Below are 17,580 nucleotides of genomic sequence, written 5' to 3' on the forward strand. Positions count from 1 at the left end.
GTCAGATCTTCAAATACAGAAAATTAACTCTTTTTTTAAAAATAACATGGGATAACCTTGGAAACAACTGTAATGAAATCAGAGTTGTTAATCATCAGTTACATTGGCATGAAGCCATTATGTGGTGTCTAGCTAGGCGGCCTCTTTTTATTGTTCCTTTTAATGTATAGACACTTTGAGAAAGATTCAGGTTTACATCAGGAAGTAAAGAACTTCAGTCTCCTGAGAAATTGGAAAGGAATCAGGCTTGGCTAAATGTGAAAAAAAAAATTACTAATGCCTGGTTAAAAGCTTTACAGCTGAATTAATGAGTAACCTGCACTTTAATGAGCGAGTTGGTGCTCTCCTACTGTGTTACAGTTTTTCTTTAGCTACTATAAAGGTCTCCACGCTGTTTTAACATAGCTACAGCTTGAACATGCCAGTGGCTTTAGGGCATCTCCTTCTACTTATATTTGGAACAGTCTATCTTCAAAAAACAAGCTGTCCATCAATGGCTCTTCAACAAGGTATGGTTCCATTTCCATCTTTATTACTAATCATTTTCAGAAGGTTAAAAATAGTGATGTTTATATTGGGCCAAGGAAATATTATGTTTACATATCTCAATGACTTTATTTATTAGCTATTCTTTCTTATTTCTGCTGTAGCCCAAAGTAGGGAAAAGATAGATTCATACAACTGTTCACAAAGTCAGATATTTTCTTTATTAGCCCTGTTAGCCATAAGATGACCAATTGGTAGCAGAACTGCGATTGGGTTGAGAGCTTGTCTTTCAGTTCATATGGGAAATTCTTGTGGCAGCTATTTCAGATGACTTTGGACAAAACACAACAACCCCTATTATTTTCATAGTGGTTCTATTCCTTATTATACATATTTTTACTCAAAAGACACTTATGTGCTATAATAGCTAAGGTGCTGGACTAGGACTGTGAAATGAGTTTTTATAATATCCATGAACCATGGAATTTCACTGCATGATTTTGGACCGTGTACTCTTCTCAGCTTTTGCCAAAGGGTGGTTATTGTGGAAGAACAAAAAAGGAGAAAGGGCTGCAATGTATACTATCTTTTGCCTTTGGAAGAAAGGTAGAATACACATCTAACCAATAAAAGAATATGCTGTAGACCTTGTATGATGAGTGGCAGTGACACATCACCTTAAAAACTAACTTTGAGGTATGGGTTTTTGTAGATGAGACAATATTTCATTATGATTCTGGGAGCAGATCCTGATCGGACTATTATGCAAAAAATAATTTTATATATGAAGATGCAGAAGGTTATCTCCAGTTGTGTCAATCTGGAAAGCTCCTTAATTCTATCAGACAATTTGATACATGGAAAACAGAGGAAAGCAATTTGGTTGATTTCTTTTCCTTCAAAATCTGTTCAAAGGCTTGGAAGACATCGGACAATGTAGAATGACTTACCTTCCCTTTTTATTCATAAATTCCTCTTCTGGAACAAAAAACAGTTCTTAATCAAGTGGACATAACTGGACAGAAATTTACTTTGCATTTTGATTACTCATGAATCAGTTTATTCTGAAGATTCAGGGGACACAAAAACATACAGTGAACTGATAGCTAAAATACTCAATTAATATAAAATAAATAAAATTCGTAATTATATCATATTTTACCCTTAGAAGGCTTATCCACATGGTGATATTTCACTGCTATATTATCTGAGGATATAACATCTTGAACAGAATGTTAAATTTGTTAATAAATATAAATATGTCCATGTGGATAATAAAGACTTGACATTCAATATGATAATAAGTCTGATCTTTGTGATTGTTTTGTACTTGGCTTGCATAAACTGAATTTCAACTTAAGTCACTTGCGTTTAGAATTGAGCACTTATAGATACTACTTAATTGCTTTTAATAGCATAGTTTAACCTGATCTGCAGAATTCTAAAAAAATGAAGAAAATTCTTTCTGTTTCTGTTTATCAGAATCTTCCCCCTTGCATTAAGAATAATATGATTAAAAGTACACCTTAGTATTAAATAATATTTAGAAAACTTCAATAATTTGGGGACAATTTAATTTAGATATTAAATAAAGTAGATGAATAGAACCAAGGATTCCTGTTTTCTACATTGTCTCTTTTCTATGCTTTTCAGATTCAAGATGTGGGCAGAAAGTCCTTGGAAGCGATTCATGGGGCTTTTATAACCACTTTGCTCGGATTGTTGGTGGAAGCCAAGTACAACAAGGATCACATCCATGGCAGGTCAGTGTATTTCCTCCCACTCTTATCATACTGATAAGAAATTAGGTTATTGCATATCTTTGATTTTGCTTTTGTATCGATGCTTTTGCTGAACATCATGTTATGCTTTGCAAGAGCAATGGAGCAAATAATGAACAATGGCCATTCTTTTTTTTTTGGTCTTCAATATAACTTTGTCATTAATTCTGTTGTCTGTATCATGAGAAACTGAGATAGGCGTACTCATTTGGAAAATCCCATTTAAATCTCATAGGCAATGCCAAACAAGAGAACAATCAATTTGCTTTCCCCTCCACATTTTTTACTGGTCATCTGTGGTTACTTAAAGGAAAGACATTGTTCAGATATAATAAAAATAAAATCCTTTTTTAAGGATTTACAGTGGGAGTATAACTTTTCTTTCAGTTACCAACATTTTCCTCTCCCAAAATGAACTTCTAAGCTTCTGGCAACACCAAACAATGCAAAATACTACAGCTGTTCTGATTGGCAGATTGAGGCATTTTCACATGCATATATGATATGCTCTACTATAATCTGCCCCTTTGGATTTTTCCTCCCAAGTGTGCTACTGCAACTATTGTCATTCACTATAAACCTGAGGAAGGGAATGTGAAAAAAGATATGTTCAGTCATTACAATGATATCGATTTCATATGAAGAAAACGATTTAGATATTGATAGTATTAGGCCAATTTTGAGAGCATCTGAATATTCATGATTCTATTAATGTTATCAACGGTAATGGTAATGAAGATAGCTATTAATGTTAACTTCTGCTTCATATTATGTACAGCAGTGATTATTTTCATGAATGTATGACATTAATCTGGCATTGTTGACTTGTATTACATACCGTATTTTTCGGAGCATAAGACGCACACACCCCCCCCAGAGGGTGAAAATTTGGCTGTGTCTTATACACCGAATGTAGCCCCGCCCACCCACTGGCCCTCAGCCGCTGGTTTCTGCTTCCCAGTAATTTACCTTGCAGCAAATGGGGCTTGCAGAAGCAGCAATAGGTGAAACTGGCTATTTGTTGCTTTCTGCTTGCTGCAAGGAGGCAAATTTCTGGGAGACAGAGGCAGATTTTTTCCCTTCTAATCAGGCTAAACTGAATCAGGCTGTTTGCTGCAAGGAGGTAAATCAATAACTATAAGTGCCTACAGAATGTTCAAATTATTAGACTTATTTTTTAAAGACTGCTTTATTATTGTTCTAAACTACTTAACAAAATGAAAAAGCTTTTCAAAATAAATGCTTGATCTGAAGAGGCCCAGTGTTATTGTATCGTCTTTTAAATAGCAGAAAATAATGTATACTTCCAGAAAGCCACATCAATTTTAACAGCATCTGTACAATTATAGTCTGAAATGTAACACCACAAAGAGTGTGTATCTTCTGTACTGTTTGCTGCAAGGAAGCAAATTGCTGGGAGGCAGAGGCAGATTTTTCCCCCTTGTTCCCCTGCCCCCAAAGCTAGGTGCGTCTTATACTTGGGAGCGTCTTATACTCCAAAAAATATTATATTCATTGTACCCCCACTGTGTATTCTGCCTTCTACTGCTCTTTGTGTTATGAGGTGTTCATTTCCTAAAGTGGTATGTGCTCTCTGTGATACAGGTTTCCTTGAAAAGAGATAATCACCACTTCTGTGGAGGAACCCTTGTTTCCACTCAGTGGGTAATCACAGCAGCTCACTGTGTTGTAAGCAGGTACAAGCAGGCAATTCAACTGGAATATTTCATTTTTTTTCCTTTTTAATAAATGTACGGACATTTTTAAAATTCTATTTTCACTTTGTCATTATGGTATATATTAATGAGGACAAAAATTAATTTCAACAGCTGTAGAATCAGGCTGCAGCATAATAAAATTGAAGGGGTCTGAGTACTTTCTGAATGCACTGTAGATATAGATAGACAAAATCTCTGCCTAAAATAAGATTAGTTAGCTAGTTAGTTTTGAGAAACCAATCTTCAGTTTTTACCAGTTATAACTCTCCACTGTATTGCAGATCACTGCTCCGTTTGCTGACCGTCACTGCTGGAGAACATGATTTGAGTTTGAAAGATGAGGAAGAGCAGACCCTCCACGTCAAAAACATAATTAAGCACCCCAAATTTAACAGGAAGAAACCAATGGATTATGATATTGCTCTTCTAAAAATGGATGGTCACTTCAAATATGGTAATATCCTAATTTTAGATGATCCTCATGTCTACACATGTGTGCATTTGCATGTGTGCATATCTGAGCCATCAGATAAAAAATGTGGTATTCAAAGGAAAATAATTTACTGTACAATCTAATTGAGAGGAGATCAATCCTGACTGCTCTTCAGAAGGCCAGATCCTGAAGATGAAACTCAAATACTTTGGCCACCTAATGAGAAGGAAGGATTCACTGGAGAAGAGCCTAATGTTGGGAAAGATTGACAGCAAAAGAAGAAGGGGACAACCAGAGAATAAAGTGGCTGGATGAAGCAGTGGGTGTGAGCTTAAATGGACTCTGGGGGATGGTAGAGGACAGGACGGCCTGGAGGAGCATTGTCCATGGGGTCACGATGGATCAGACATGACTTTGCAGCTAACAATAACAATCTAATACTACTCTCTATAGGAAGTTTAAGCACATAGTAGGTTGTATCAGCAATCAGTAGCCTTACATAGCTTGATTCCCAAGAAGTCTCATGATTACTTTCCACTAGCACAGTATGTACATTCTTTTTTTACTCTGCCTTCACCACCTACAGTGCAGCTATGAACAGAGCACTATGTTAATTGCTTTCTGGGCAAGGAAAGATGTGGATGATTTACAGGCAAAAGATTAAGTGTGGGTGATGAGAAGATGCATCCTGAGAGGAAGTTAAGGCCCTAGTTGTCCACCCAAAAGCTTGTGCCTGATTTGTTTATCATTAGATGATCATACAAAATCATGAACTTTTACACAACTCCAACGGGGGATGGAAAGAACACAACAGATTAAAAAATGGGGGTGTAACAGTTAAGAAACAGAGAGACATCTAATATTGAATTTTATTTTGGTGTTCATTTTGGAAGAGAATTGTGTTTCCATTTCATAGTGTGTATCATTATATTTGATACTTATTCTTTAACTTTTGTAGAAATCACTTTCTATACTGGGTCTCTTGATACCTATCAAGGAGTAGGAAATTGTCATTGAGACATGAGCCATATTAACATTATTCATTCAATAATGTGTAATCAGAACTTTGATCTTTTTTAATGCTAGGTGCAGCAGTGTGGCCAGTATGCCTTCCTGGCCCACGTGAAAAGTTTGACCCGGGATATATATGTGTCACCTGTGGTTGGGGTCGTTTAAGAGAAAGTAAGGAATTGATGATACATATTTGAGCACATTTCATGCTTCAAAGGGAGCTATTATTAAATAACTGATAGCACACATACATAAATCTACATTATTAAATGTAGATTTATGTGTGTGTGCTATCAGCTCTCTCTTCCCCCCTTTGCCTCCATCCCCATGGGAAGCCAAGGTGGGAGGCAAACAATGAAAATCAATAATGCTAAAATGAAAGCAAAGAGGCAATGACAATAAATGCAGTTAAGACGTTTTTTGGGGGGTGTTTTCTCTCTATGCTCAATACTATTTTCAGTCCCAAAATAAATTCAGCTTTGGTTCTAGTGCATTCTAAGGTTAAATTTCCATGGATATAAATAAATATTAGATATTGTGGTAGAGATACTCAGAAACATCTGCTTATTACTCTGTTGCTTAATTTATGAAAATAATTGCATGATAGTGTGTATCCAATGATGTTCAATGATGTCACATATTTCAGCATTCAGTTCTCCTTCCATCTAGGGCTAGAAATTCTGCTTTCAATGGTGATCCCATTTAACACATAGTTAAAAAACTGTTGGCTTCACATTGAAGTCTTTCACCATTTCAACTCATGCTTGAATGTTTTGTGGAGGGAAAAAATGGCACAATACACATGAAATACTCTGAGGGCTAATGGTCCAGTCTCTGGAACACTAGTTTAAAAAAAAGGATCAGGCAGTAAACAAAGATCTTGGCTTGAGGCCCCTGGCACCTATGGAAAATCCTGAGCTTGATGGAATATGACAACTTGTGATGCAACTGCTATGCAACTTCCTAAGGGTTTTTTTTTCCAGATGGGATCCTCCCTGACATTCTGCATGAAGTCCGATTGCCCATCTTAGACCAGACTCAATGTTCTAGAATCTTGACAACTCTAAGGAGGCCTATTAAGAGTCACACTATATTGTGTGCTGGATTTCCAGACGGAGGAAAAGATGCTTGCCAGGTTGGTTGATTATATCAGTAGGTTTATTAAGGAGAATGCAGTGGTGGTGGTGATGATTATGATGAGGATGGTATTGGTAGTAATAACATTGTTGAGGATGATGATGATGATGATGATGATGATGATGATGATGAAGAAGAAGAAGAAGAAGAAGAAGAAGAAGAAGAAGAAGAAGAAGAAGAAGAAGAAGAAGAAGAAGAAGAAGAAGAAGAAGAAGAAGAAACACAGTACTGTAGTAAAATACTGTGGTAAAAACTAGTAGTTTTAGGTCCATTTTGGGACTTTTAGAAAAATTCCAAAGGAAACTTTTAGGAGGAAAAGCCATGGCTCATTAATAAAAGATTTCAGGTCCATTCCCAGGTGGAAATTCAAAGCAAGGCTGTTTGATTAGCCATTGAAGAATACATTTTCTAGCCTTGAGCTAGAAAAAGCAGATACCTGACTTGGTAGAATGTAGCATTTAAAATTGGTAAGGAATGTGAATAAGCACAATCTATTTTAGTCTTTGCAGGTGGACAGTCATTCTGGTGTATTGTAGTGGAAATGATAATAATGCTTCAATGACTCAGCTTTTTTCAGTTTCACAGGGAGATAATCTCTTGATTGTAGCTATTGTAGCCAGTCATTTTCAGCCTTTCTGCCTTCTGGGAATAGTGGGAACCATTGAATAATACTTTTACATGTACTATCAAAGCCCAAAACAAGATAAAAGATTTTGGGAAATAATTTATGATGCTCCACCTTTATTCAGAGATCAACATTTATGCTCATAATAATAACTTTGTCAGCCTATTTAAAATTTCTAGATGTGCCATAACATATTGACAACTTACAGGATGAAGAGTGTCCAGAACAAATATAAATTACAGTTTCAAAGTACAGACAGTCCTTGACTTACAACAGTTTATTTAGTCATCATTCAAAATTATAACGGCACGGAAAAATGTGAAAGATGACTTTTCCCCCAGTTACAACCTTTGCAGCATCCCCACGATCAAATAATCAAAATTCAGATGCTTGGTAACTGGTTCATATTTAGGAACATTGCTTGTCCCATGGTCATAGAATCACCTTTTGTGACCTTCTGACAAGCAAAGTCATGAGGCAGGCAGATTCACTTAACAACCAGGTTACTCACTTATCAACTGCAGCAATTCACTTAATAACTGTGGCAAGAAACATTGTAAAATGGAGTAAAACTCACTTAACAAATTTCCCACTTAACAACAGAACTGTTGGCTCAATTGTAGTAGTACGTTGAGGACAATCTTTACTGAAATTCAGATTTCCATAGGCCAAGCTAGAGGGAGGTTTGTAGCTGGGATGTTGATAGAACTCAAAATCAATGGTGGCCAGTAGTAGATTCATGCATAGAACAGGGATGCAATATGCATTTTTAATGAATAGAGAAGCATCCTTGAACAATTAAGAGAGAATAGGTTCCTCACAGTCATAGCTCTATGTATTGGCCATATCTACACATTTCTAAAAAACCAAATTTCAAAACAGCTCACTCCTATCCTTACAGGACATATTATTCAAGCAGTAGGATCCAATAGTTTAGCTATTCTTCTTTAATCCACAGTCCTGCAATTTTTATTGCAAACTTAGCGAAGGCATCAAAAAGGCATCTATTCACTGATAAAGACCAACCAATTATATTTTTCTCACCTCAACTGGATCTCACATGGATTCTTCTCCCTTGCCAGGGTCAACTTTTCGGTGAAGTCTTTCAGACATTAAGTCCTGCCATAATTTATTCCCTAGGAAACTCTGCCTGTTTTATGAAACTTTATCACATGGCCTGGCTGGAATGAGCTGTCCCACCAGTTTGCAAAAAAGAGAATATGCATAAGATCCAATAACTAAAGAACTTCATGAGTTGTTTCTCCTTTTGGAATAAAAAAAATGTTTCTCCTGCAGGGGGATTCTGGAGGCTCACTTGTGTGCCAACGTGAGCATGGTTCTTGGACCCTCATTGGAGTGACTTCATGGGGCATAGGATGTGCTCGAAGCTGGATTTATAATCTGCAAAGGAAGTATGAGAAAAGAGGAACTCCAGGAGTTTTTACTGATCTGACCAAGGTGCTCCCTTGGATTCAGCAGCACATAGGTGCAGGTAAGAACAAAATATCACCAATACTGTGATTTATCTCATTATTAACATCAATTAGCATTCCATTGATAATAGTATTTTACCTGTTTAGAATTTATGACTGTAGAAACTTACTCCCCTTGCAAAACTCCCCCCTCCCCACAAAACAAAAACACCTATGTTTAGCCAATTTTTTATGTCTGTCTTTTGAGGGAATCTTTCTCATCCCTTGTCAGCCTTGTGGGGTTAACCAGATAGGAATCACAACCAGATGAGCTAATTCTACTTTATTTTAAAGCTACAATGACAGAATCTTGCAAATATGAGAAAATACAAAACTCCTTGCCCCTGTCTCCTTTTGAGCCTAAGAAACTAGGGAGGGTCTCTTCTGAGCCTCTCGTCCATCCCCTATGTAGTTGGAGGCAGGGATCGGCTGCTGGTGATCCTCTAGCTAGGATTCTGCCCAGTTCGGCAAATTCCCAAATGCCGCCCCTGGCTGGCTCTGACCCCAGCCATGCCCCTCCCACCCCTCCCAGGAGTCTCCATGGGGCCTGTTCATCATGCCAGGTAAGTGCAGGGTGCACACGGAGGCTTGAGGACAGGGGGAAAAGAGCCTACCGGAAGTTTCAGAAATCTGGAAACGCACCTGTTTCAGGCCTCTGGAGGACCTCTGGAGCCCAGGGGAAACAATTTTCGCCCTCCCGGAGGCTTGAGGGAAACCTCCAGAGCCTGGGGAAAGCAAAAAATGCACTCCCACTCCCACTGTGGTGCAGGAGGCCAACTAGGCCACACCCACCATGACCACACCCACCCAGCAACAGGGCAGCAAACCTGTTGCTGCATTTTTTGAAGCCTACTCCTGATTGCAGGTCATGCTGTCTCTTATCTAACCCTTGCCTTGGGAGTGTCTGCTGACTCATTCTCCAAAGGTTTTCTCATATACCATCACATTACTTGACAAAAATGTTGAAAGTTGGTGCCTAGCTCTGTTGTGTTATTATTTTATGTTATGTTTTATGCTTACTGGGTTATAATGTCAGGCTACATCTGGTTTTACATGAACAAAGTCTGCTTCAGAAACCATGTTTTTCTTTGTTCTGCCTTCTCTGCTTTAGTCAGATTTGTACCAGAAGGTGGCGGGCTTTCTTTCATCACATTAGACCAGATTTGGAGGAATGTTTATTGAGAGGAGAAAGATTTGTCTTGATGAAGGGTAATTAGAAGGCCCATGGCTTTCCAAAAGTCACTGAATTACAACCTTCAGCAGCTCCAACAATTATAACTGTTGACATTTGTAGTTCAGTAACATGTAGAAAGCCATGAGTTCCCTACTTGTGCATTAGTGAATGCCATTCCGTTGGTATGCACTGGCAAAATTGGCAATATTCATTCAAATGCAAGGACATTGGGTGAGAAAAAGAAGTCAGAATGACACTGGATGTGGTCAGAGGTTGGTATTCAGCAGGTTCTGACCCATTCTGGAGAACCGGTAGCAAAAATTTTGAGTAGTTCGGAATATCGGTAAATACCACCTCTAACTGGCCCTGCCCCCATCTATTCTCTGCCTCCCGAGTCCCAGCTGATCGGGAGGGAATGGGAATTTTGCAGTAACCGTCCCCTGGAGTGGGCAGGGAATAGAGATTTTACAGCCATGCCCACAGAACTGGTAGTAAAAATTTTGAATCCCACCACCGGATGTGGTATATATGTAACATTTTTTCATTTTGTTTTATTATACAGCAAATAAGCAAATACAGTTTATGTACATGAAATGGTCCCAAGCTTGTTCTCCTAATCTCTTTGTTTTAAGAGGCTAGTTACGCATTATGGGAAGATAATGTGGGAGGCTCTTTGTTGTAGTGATGGAAGGCGACTTTTGCACTACACTGTTACAAATGTCATTGGCTTTATTTTATAGCAATAATCAATGTTCAGCTTCAAACTCTTCCTGGCTAATAGTTCTAGTTCAGTCAAATTCCAATTTGGACTGGAATTTCAGTCTCTAAAGAATGCAATCATTAAGCAAGTCATCATGTGACCAGACCTAATTTTATTACATTTTTTCCACAGCCATTAAGCAAGTCAACAAGTCATTAAGTGAATCATGTGGTTGTTAAGTGAATCATATGATTGTTAAGCGGATTTTATGGTCGTAAAGTGAATTTGGCTTCCCCAATTGACAGTAACTGACTGGGAAGATCACAAATCACAGTCATATAATGGCAGGTTGTAAATCACTTTTTCCTGAACTATCTTTAAGCGAATGGTTGTAAGTCAAGCTTTGCCTGTATATACATTTTTTTTAACAGAAAGACAGAGATTTGGACCCAAAGAAATCTACATTTTGCTGCTGCAAATTCACTGTGATATTTTTGATGCTTTATAAAAGTTTGTAACTAATCTATTTCATTCATTCCTTTTAAATAGATGTCAAAATGAAAAGTTCTGTAGGTGAGTATAAAGTTTTTAAAAGATCTTTTTAAATTTGAATATTTTTTAATAACATTAATGTTTTATGCTCCACTCTGTGCTTACATTCTCACCAGTGCAAAATTAAAATGTGAAAAATGGATTTTTAAAAATATTTACATAGTTTCTCAATTCAATAGGTTTTTTTAAGTAACTGATATTCCTTTTCCTTAATACTGAATGTAATTGGAAAAAAAGTTGGTATATTTAGGTAACATTTAAATAAGCAGTTCTTGAAATAAGATAGGAAGAACAAGGATGAACTTTAAGAATGTCCGTGGCTATTCTTGATTTTTACTTTTAGTTTTACTAGCTGCTCACTGTTGCTGATTAATTCGCAAATACCTTGTACAGCATCATTTGGTAAGGAATTTCAGTGGATAAACTTTGCTATCCCTTGAAATTAATGTTAAGAACTGGCTTTATCTCTGAACTCATGTCTTCACTGCCTTTATAGGTTGGTTAGTGAAATAATCTTTAAATATGGGAGCTATGCTGGCTTTTTTGGACTCCAGAACTCCTTTTAAGCTATGGGCCAAAAGGAACATGAAATGAAACAAGTCCTTAATTACTGGAGCTAAGCGGCTTTCCTCCTCTAATTCTACAAAATTGAATTTTACCCAAAGCATGATTACATTTTTATTTTTCGTTATCCCATTTGACAAGCATTGTATTAGGGCATCCCAGGTGACAAACTGTCTCTTGTCTTGTCTCTCGCAATTGGCCAAGAGTAATATGGAAGAGTTGTAGTTGTGTAACACGACATATCTTTCCTGTAAAGGCTGAGTTCCTGCAAAGGTTCTCCAAACTTTTTTGAAAGTCCTGGAAACCTGCAAAAGCTTCTGTGTGAGCATTTTTGGATCTCTCCCATAGAAGCTTTAAATTCACACAGTCACTTTCTTATCTTACGTAATATAGAAAATTTACTCCTTGTTTGCAACATGGTATTTTTCCACCCGGTAAGATTTTAATGTCAAAATAAAATAAAGCAAAAGCTGTTTTCTCTGGACTTCTATGCTGTTACTTTATTCTTGAGGAAGTAAGAATACAAAATAAGCACAAGCTTAAAGTGCCTAAGTAAGAAAAAGTGAGGAATATAATCTATCAGAAGTGCTGGATGTCAATTTTCAAATTTCAAAATTCCTAGCAATGATTATGCTGGCTAGAGATTTTAGAATTTGAACTCTTGAGGACTGCAATAAAAATAAAAAATGAATAAGTATTCAGTTTAATTGGAGAGTTCCATCATAACATATTATATATTCACAATACAGCATCGTGTAACATTCAAGATGGCGCACTTTCTGGCAGTGAAGGAAAATTGGTTTTTCCTGAATTCCCAAAGCCTTTTTATCAGGATAATCAGTAAGTAGTTAAACTACACATCTGTATTTATTTGCCATTTTCTAGGCTCAATTACCCTGTATTATTACATACAGAGACCTTCTCAATTCATACCATATTGTAGTGTGAAAAATGGTCATAAGCAGACGTGAAATCCAGCAGGTTCTGATAAGTTCTGGAGAACTGGTAGCGGAAATTTGAATAGTTCAGAGAACCAGCAAATGCCACCTCTGTCTGTCCCCAGAGTGGGGTGGGAATGGAGATTTTGCAGTATCCTTCCCCTGCCATGCCCACAAAGCCACACCCACCAAGCCACACCCACAGAACCGGTAGTAAAAAAAAATTGAATTTCACCACTGGTCATAAGTCACGTTTTTCAGTGTAACTTCGAACAGTCCCTAACCAAATAGTTGTAAGTCAAGGATTACCCGTACATCTAATTAGAATTCTTAATTATGTAAACCCCAACAGAGTGATCACATTCAGAAGATTAAAAGTATGATTTCATTAATACAATATATTAAGGGCATTTTCTCATGGCCATATTAATCTTCATTCTTTTTATCTTTAATTTGGCAAAAACAATAAAAAACCGTGCCAGAATAATTTCTGGTGCCTGAAACCCTAGCCATATTCTCCCTTAGAACCTGCTACAGGAGATCGGTACTGTCCTTATAGATTTAATGCAGGATAAGTTACATAAGTAAAATGAATAATGGATTCCCATAGTTTCACTTCTCCAACTGAGCACCAATGGAAAGAGGAAAAACTTCTAGTGGGAAAAACTTCTGACAACTGTTCTTCATAATCTGGAATGGTGCTGGAGTTGAGGAGAAAATGAGTTTTGAAAGATAGGGGAAAAATTGTTCACATTTGCTATGTCTTTATGCAAGTCTTTTGCATGGATTCATTCAAAGGGACCCAACTACCAATTAATTGCCAAAGTTTTTTGAGAACCTAAAGGTATCTCATTTTGAAATGGTTAGTGTGGTATCTTCTGGCTATGGTGAGCAAGATGAGAGGATGAACTCTAAACTTTAATGTGCTTTACTGGTATTATATGAACTGAATATTATGATTTGTAAATAATGGGCTTGAGTTTATGCAAACTATGCTGATTGTAATTTATCAGCTAAGCTTTGGCTAAGCAAATGTGGCTTAATGTGATATGTAATGTTTGTGTAGTGGGCTATTCAGTAAATAAAGCAAGCAACGAACCTTCTTTTAAAAATGTATTATGTGGCTATGACTTCTGTATATCTCTGATAGCACTAGACATTCATCTTTATGCATGTTCCATAACATTCACTTTATATTTTATTAGTCTGTGAAATTCTTCTTAGGCTGTTTGAATTAAGTTTTTTCACAGGGAAATCTAAAATCTCACTGGGTTTTGTTAGAGATCTAAAATTATTATTATGTGTGCATGTGGCAGTGGTGGGTTTCAAATTTTTTTAGAACCTCTTCTATAGGTGTGGCCTGCTTTGTGGGAGTTGCTTGTTGGCCATTTGAACGGATAGAAGTTGCTTGCCAGCCATGTTACCGAGTGGGAGTGGCTTGGCAGTCATGTGACTGGGTGGGCATGGCCAACTTGTAAAATGTGGTGAAACTCACTTAACAATGCTCTTGCTTAGCAACCAAAATGTTGGCTCAGAAACTCTGGCATTTGACGCACACAAGTCTTAAAACTGCCAAGTTACAAGACCCTTACATCCCTAACCCTTTTAAAAAAAAACCAGGGGTGTTCAAACTTGACAGCTTTAAGATTTGTTGACTTCAACTCCCAGAATTCCTCCTCCAATCATGTTGGCTCAGGAACTCTGGCATTGAAGCACGCAAGTCTTAAAGCTGTCAAGTTACATGACCCTTGCACCCCTAACCCTTAAAAAAAAACCATGGGTATTCAAACTTGACAACTTTAAGACTTGTGGACTTCAAATCCCAGAATTCCTCCTCTCTCTCTTCATCTTGATGATGTGCAGAAGGGTCGGGGGGGGGAGCTGGAACCGGTTCTAAACGGCACTGTAGATTTGTGGAACCTCTTCTATAGAAGAAGTTAGAACTGGCAGGAACCCACCCCTGGCATGGGGGGAGCATTATGTGCATTTAACTGGATTTTAATATAATATGCATGGGAGGGTGGAAGAAACACAATTTTGTTTTATCTATGATTTTGTGCATCCATGCTTAATTAATAGTTTAATTTTCAACTAGAAATCACTCCATGTTTTCTCAATTTAGGCTCTGCATTTGGACTTTATCTGTTCCAGAAGGGAGGCATATAGTGTTGAATTTTTCTCACTTTGATGTGGAACCAGATGCATTCTGTGACTATGATTCTTTGTCAGTTATTTCTATGGATGATAGACTCATTGGTAAGTTTCTTCTTCAAAATGTATTGCCACAAACTGCCTTCTAATTAAAAACAGAAGTTTCTGCTATTGTTGACATTTCTTTGACAATCAAAACAATCTCCTACTCAAAAGTCAGCATTACTTGACACTTTATTGAACTGAACAGCCACTTACTACCTGCAATTTATTTTTACAATCTATTTTTTAAATTAATGTCTGAAAGTTGCAAGGATGAATGTGCGACCCTAATAATAATAACCACCATGTCTATGAATATCACTATCTTCATTTCTACATTTTGCCTGTTAGGAAAATTGTGTGGAATGGACCTACCACTGCCTATTTTCATTGGTTCAAACAGCGTAAGATTGAAATTTGTCTCCGATAACAAGGAAGAAAGAACTGGATTTAGCATGACATACCGAGCTATTAAGCCAGATAGTTTTCTAGGTAAATATTAATGATCTTGATCAATCCATTGTGCATATTCAGATTATTCCTGATTTGAGATACTGCATAATCAATATAAGAATACATCATGAAGAACAGAATGGCATTTTGGAGACTCACCTACCCTGCATTCGTCTCTCTTTCCTTCCTTTTCAAGAGAGAAATGAGGTCTTTATGGTTCTGAACTTCTAAATGCCTGAACTGCCAAGTTCTTTGATGAATAACTTAAGCTATCACAAGGCTGGATGGAATTCAAATATGAATTGACTTTATATATACCGTGTTTCCCCGAAAATAAGACAGGATCTTATTTTCTTTTGACCTCCGAAATAAGCACTTGGCCTTATTTTTGGGAAGGTCTTATTATTTTTGAGGTGCAGGAGGCGGTGAGCGTGGTCATCTTATGGCTGCTGCTGTGTTGCAATATTTTGGAGAGGGCTTATTTTCAAGGGAGGGTTTATTTTAGCACATGCACTCAAAAGCCCAATTGGGTTTATTATCTGGGGAGGTCTTATTTTCAGGGAAACAGGGTAATAAGATGTTTACACTCAAGAACTGAGCAGTTTCTGATACAAATGAACCACATCAACTTTAGAACTGCCCACTCTCACAAAAGAGATACTACCACAAGCAACTCCAAACTATCTCTCAAATATATTCTTACACCATTTGTACTTACATTATTCCTTTGAAAAGTTTTCATTCATCATCTAAGTAATACTTCTTTCCCTCTAAATGGGATATTTCATAGTTTAATAGGACAATATAACCTTGTAAATGTTTGAAACAACTTATTTATTTTGAAGAAATTTTGGTTTCTTTTTAGATTCTGGCTGTGGATCTCTAGCAGTTCTCTTTGAAGAAGGAACAGTGCAAAGCATGCACTATCCAGAAGCATATAATAACCTGGCAGAATGCCAATGGATTGTTCATGCTCCAGTGAATCAAGTTGTTAAGGTATAAATCACATGCATAAAATATTTATTTCAATCATATTTGATTTGGTTCAAATGTTCGAAGTTGCTCTTTGCTACTTTTTCTGTTCGTGAATTTGATTTTATATATATAATTCTGTGTTTATAATATATTTTTTCTAATATGGAATCCAACATTTTTAGTATAGAGCCTGACTACCTTCAGATTGGCTTTTATCCTATGTCCCTGTCATTCTGATTATATCCCATAAATAAATGTTTTTATTTCAATCCTGATCGATGAAAGTTTAAAACTTTGGGCCACATGAGTATATTGCTATTCTCATTTTGAGATTTGCCAATATATTAAGTAGCAGTAAACTAAACTCTGGATCTTTTTTTGAATTAAAAATTTATAAAATGAAATTTTTAATATTTTAAGGATGTGAAACCTCATCTTCTGCATATTTCTTGGGAAGAGGGTGATAATATTGGTTTGTGCTTTGTTGAATGAAGTTTTTCTTAAGTGTTATGTTGGATCAATGGTTTAACTGTTTGGTAGCAGTAAGATCTGGAAGAATAAGAAAAGAAAAACATATTTATTTAAAAATCAAATTCCTTTGTTCTGGATGAATTTCAGTTCTTCCCTGTTTTTATTTTTCTGAAGCTTGCCTATGAACACTTTGAACTGGAAGACAATGAAGACTGCAGTTATGATTCAGTGACAGTCTATGAAAATGTTGGAAAGGATAAAGAAATAGGTCTGTTATATTCCTTTCTGAATTGTGGGTTGATTCAGTTCTAATGGTTCTTTGGTATGTGAACTAAATTAACTAAATTAAGAATGCTGGTATAGTTGATTGGCTTTTGTAGCTGCAAGATGCATTGTTTCCCATTTACCTTTGCTTGAGTTTTTCTACCATATTGGTGGTTATCTTTTATACATAATTTGAGTCCATCATCTGTACTACTGTAATAATAAATACTGTGGAACCTTATATGGCACTATTTTGTACATTATGAGATAATGCATGTGAAGTATCCTCTAGTAATATTATATCAAATATTATATATATCATATATTATATTATATCAGATAGTGTTAGTCTTGCACGTTAGTCTTAAATTTGGGGCCTGAAGAAATAAATTGGATAATGTGGCTGAAATAATTTATATGTATATGTACACATACACTATTATTATTTTTATTATTATACAATTGTATCACAGCGGCCAGTTGTTTTGCCAGATTTGGCATTGGTTACTAGTCGGGCCCCACTCAGGGGCCTAGGACATCATAACGTATTTTTGTAATATGCGTGCAGATCCACGCAGTGCGGCTTTTTGCATTTGACTGATGGTGATTTTGTCAATTTTTAACTGTTTTAAA

At 36.7% G+C, this 17,580-nt stretch overlaps 1 protein-coding gene across 1 annotated transcript in view; it reads left to right on the forward strand.

Annotated features, from left to right (window-relative positions):
- Positions 1–418: 418 nt before the first annotated feature.
- OVCH2 (ovochymase 2) overlaps positions 419–17,580 on the forward strand; it is a 35,528-nt gene continuing 18,366 nt past the window's right edge. The window contains exons 1-13 of the mRNA XM_087720782.1: positions 419–509; positions 2,140–2,249; positions 3,873–3,964; positions 4,267–4,439; positions 5,505–5,600; positions 6,413–6,564; positions 8,488–8,683; positions 11,087–11,110; positions 12,403–12,493; positions 14,714–14,847; positions 15,136–15,276; positions 16,103–16,233; positions 16,858–16,951. Of these exons, the coding sequence (XP_087576908.1) occupies positions 419–509; positions 2,140–2,249; positions 3,873–3,964; positions 4,267–4,439; positions 5,505–5,600; positions 6,413–6,564; positions 8,488–8,683; positions 11,087–11,110; positions 12,403–12,493; positions 14,714–14,847; positions 15,136–15,276; positions 16,103–16,233; positions 16,858–16,951 (1,525 nt within the window). The remainder of the gene's footprint in view (positions 510–2,139; positions 2,250–3,872; positions 3,965–4,266; positions 4,440–5,504; positions 5,601–6,412; positions 6,565–8,487; positions 8,684–11,086; positions 11,111–12,402; positions 12,494–14,713; positions 14,848–15,135; positions 15,277–16,102; positions 16,234–16,857; positions 16,952–17,580) is intronic.

This window comes from Thamnophis sirtalis, unplaced genomic scaffold (assembly GCF_051295495.1).
Source record: "Thamnophis sirtalis isolate CommonGarterSnake01/CBP01778 unplaced genomic scaffold, rThaSir2_p1.2 scaffold_1, whole genome shotgun sequence".
NCBI classification, from domain to species: Eukaryota; Metazoa; Chordata; class Lepidosauria; order Squamata; family Natricidae; genus Thamnophis; species Thamnophis sirtalis.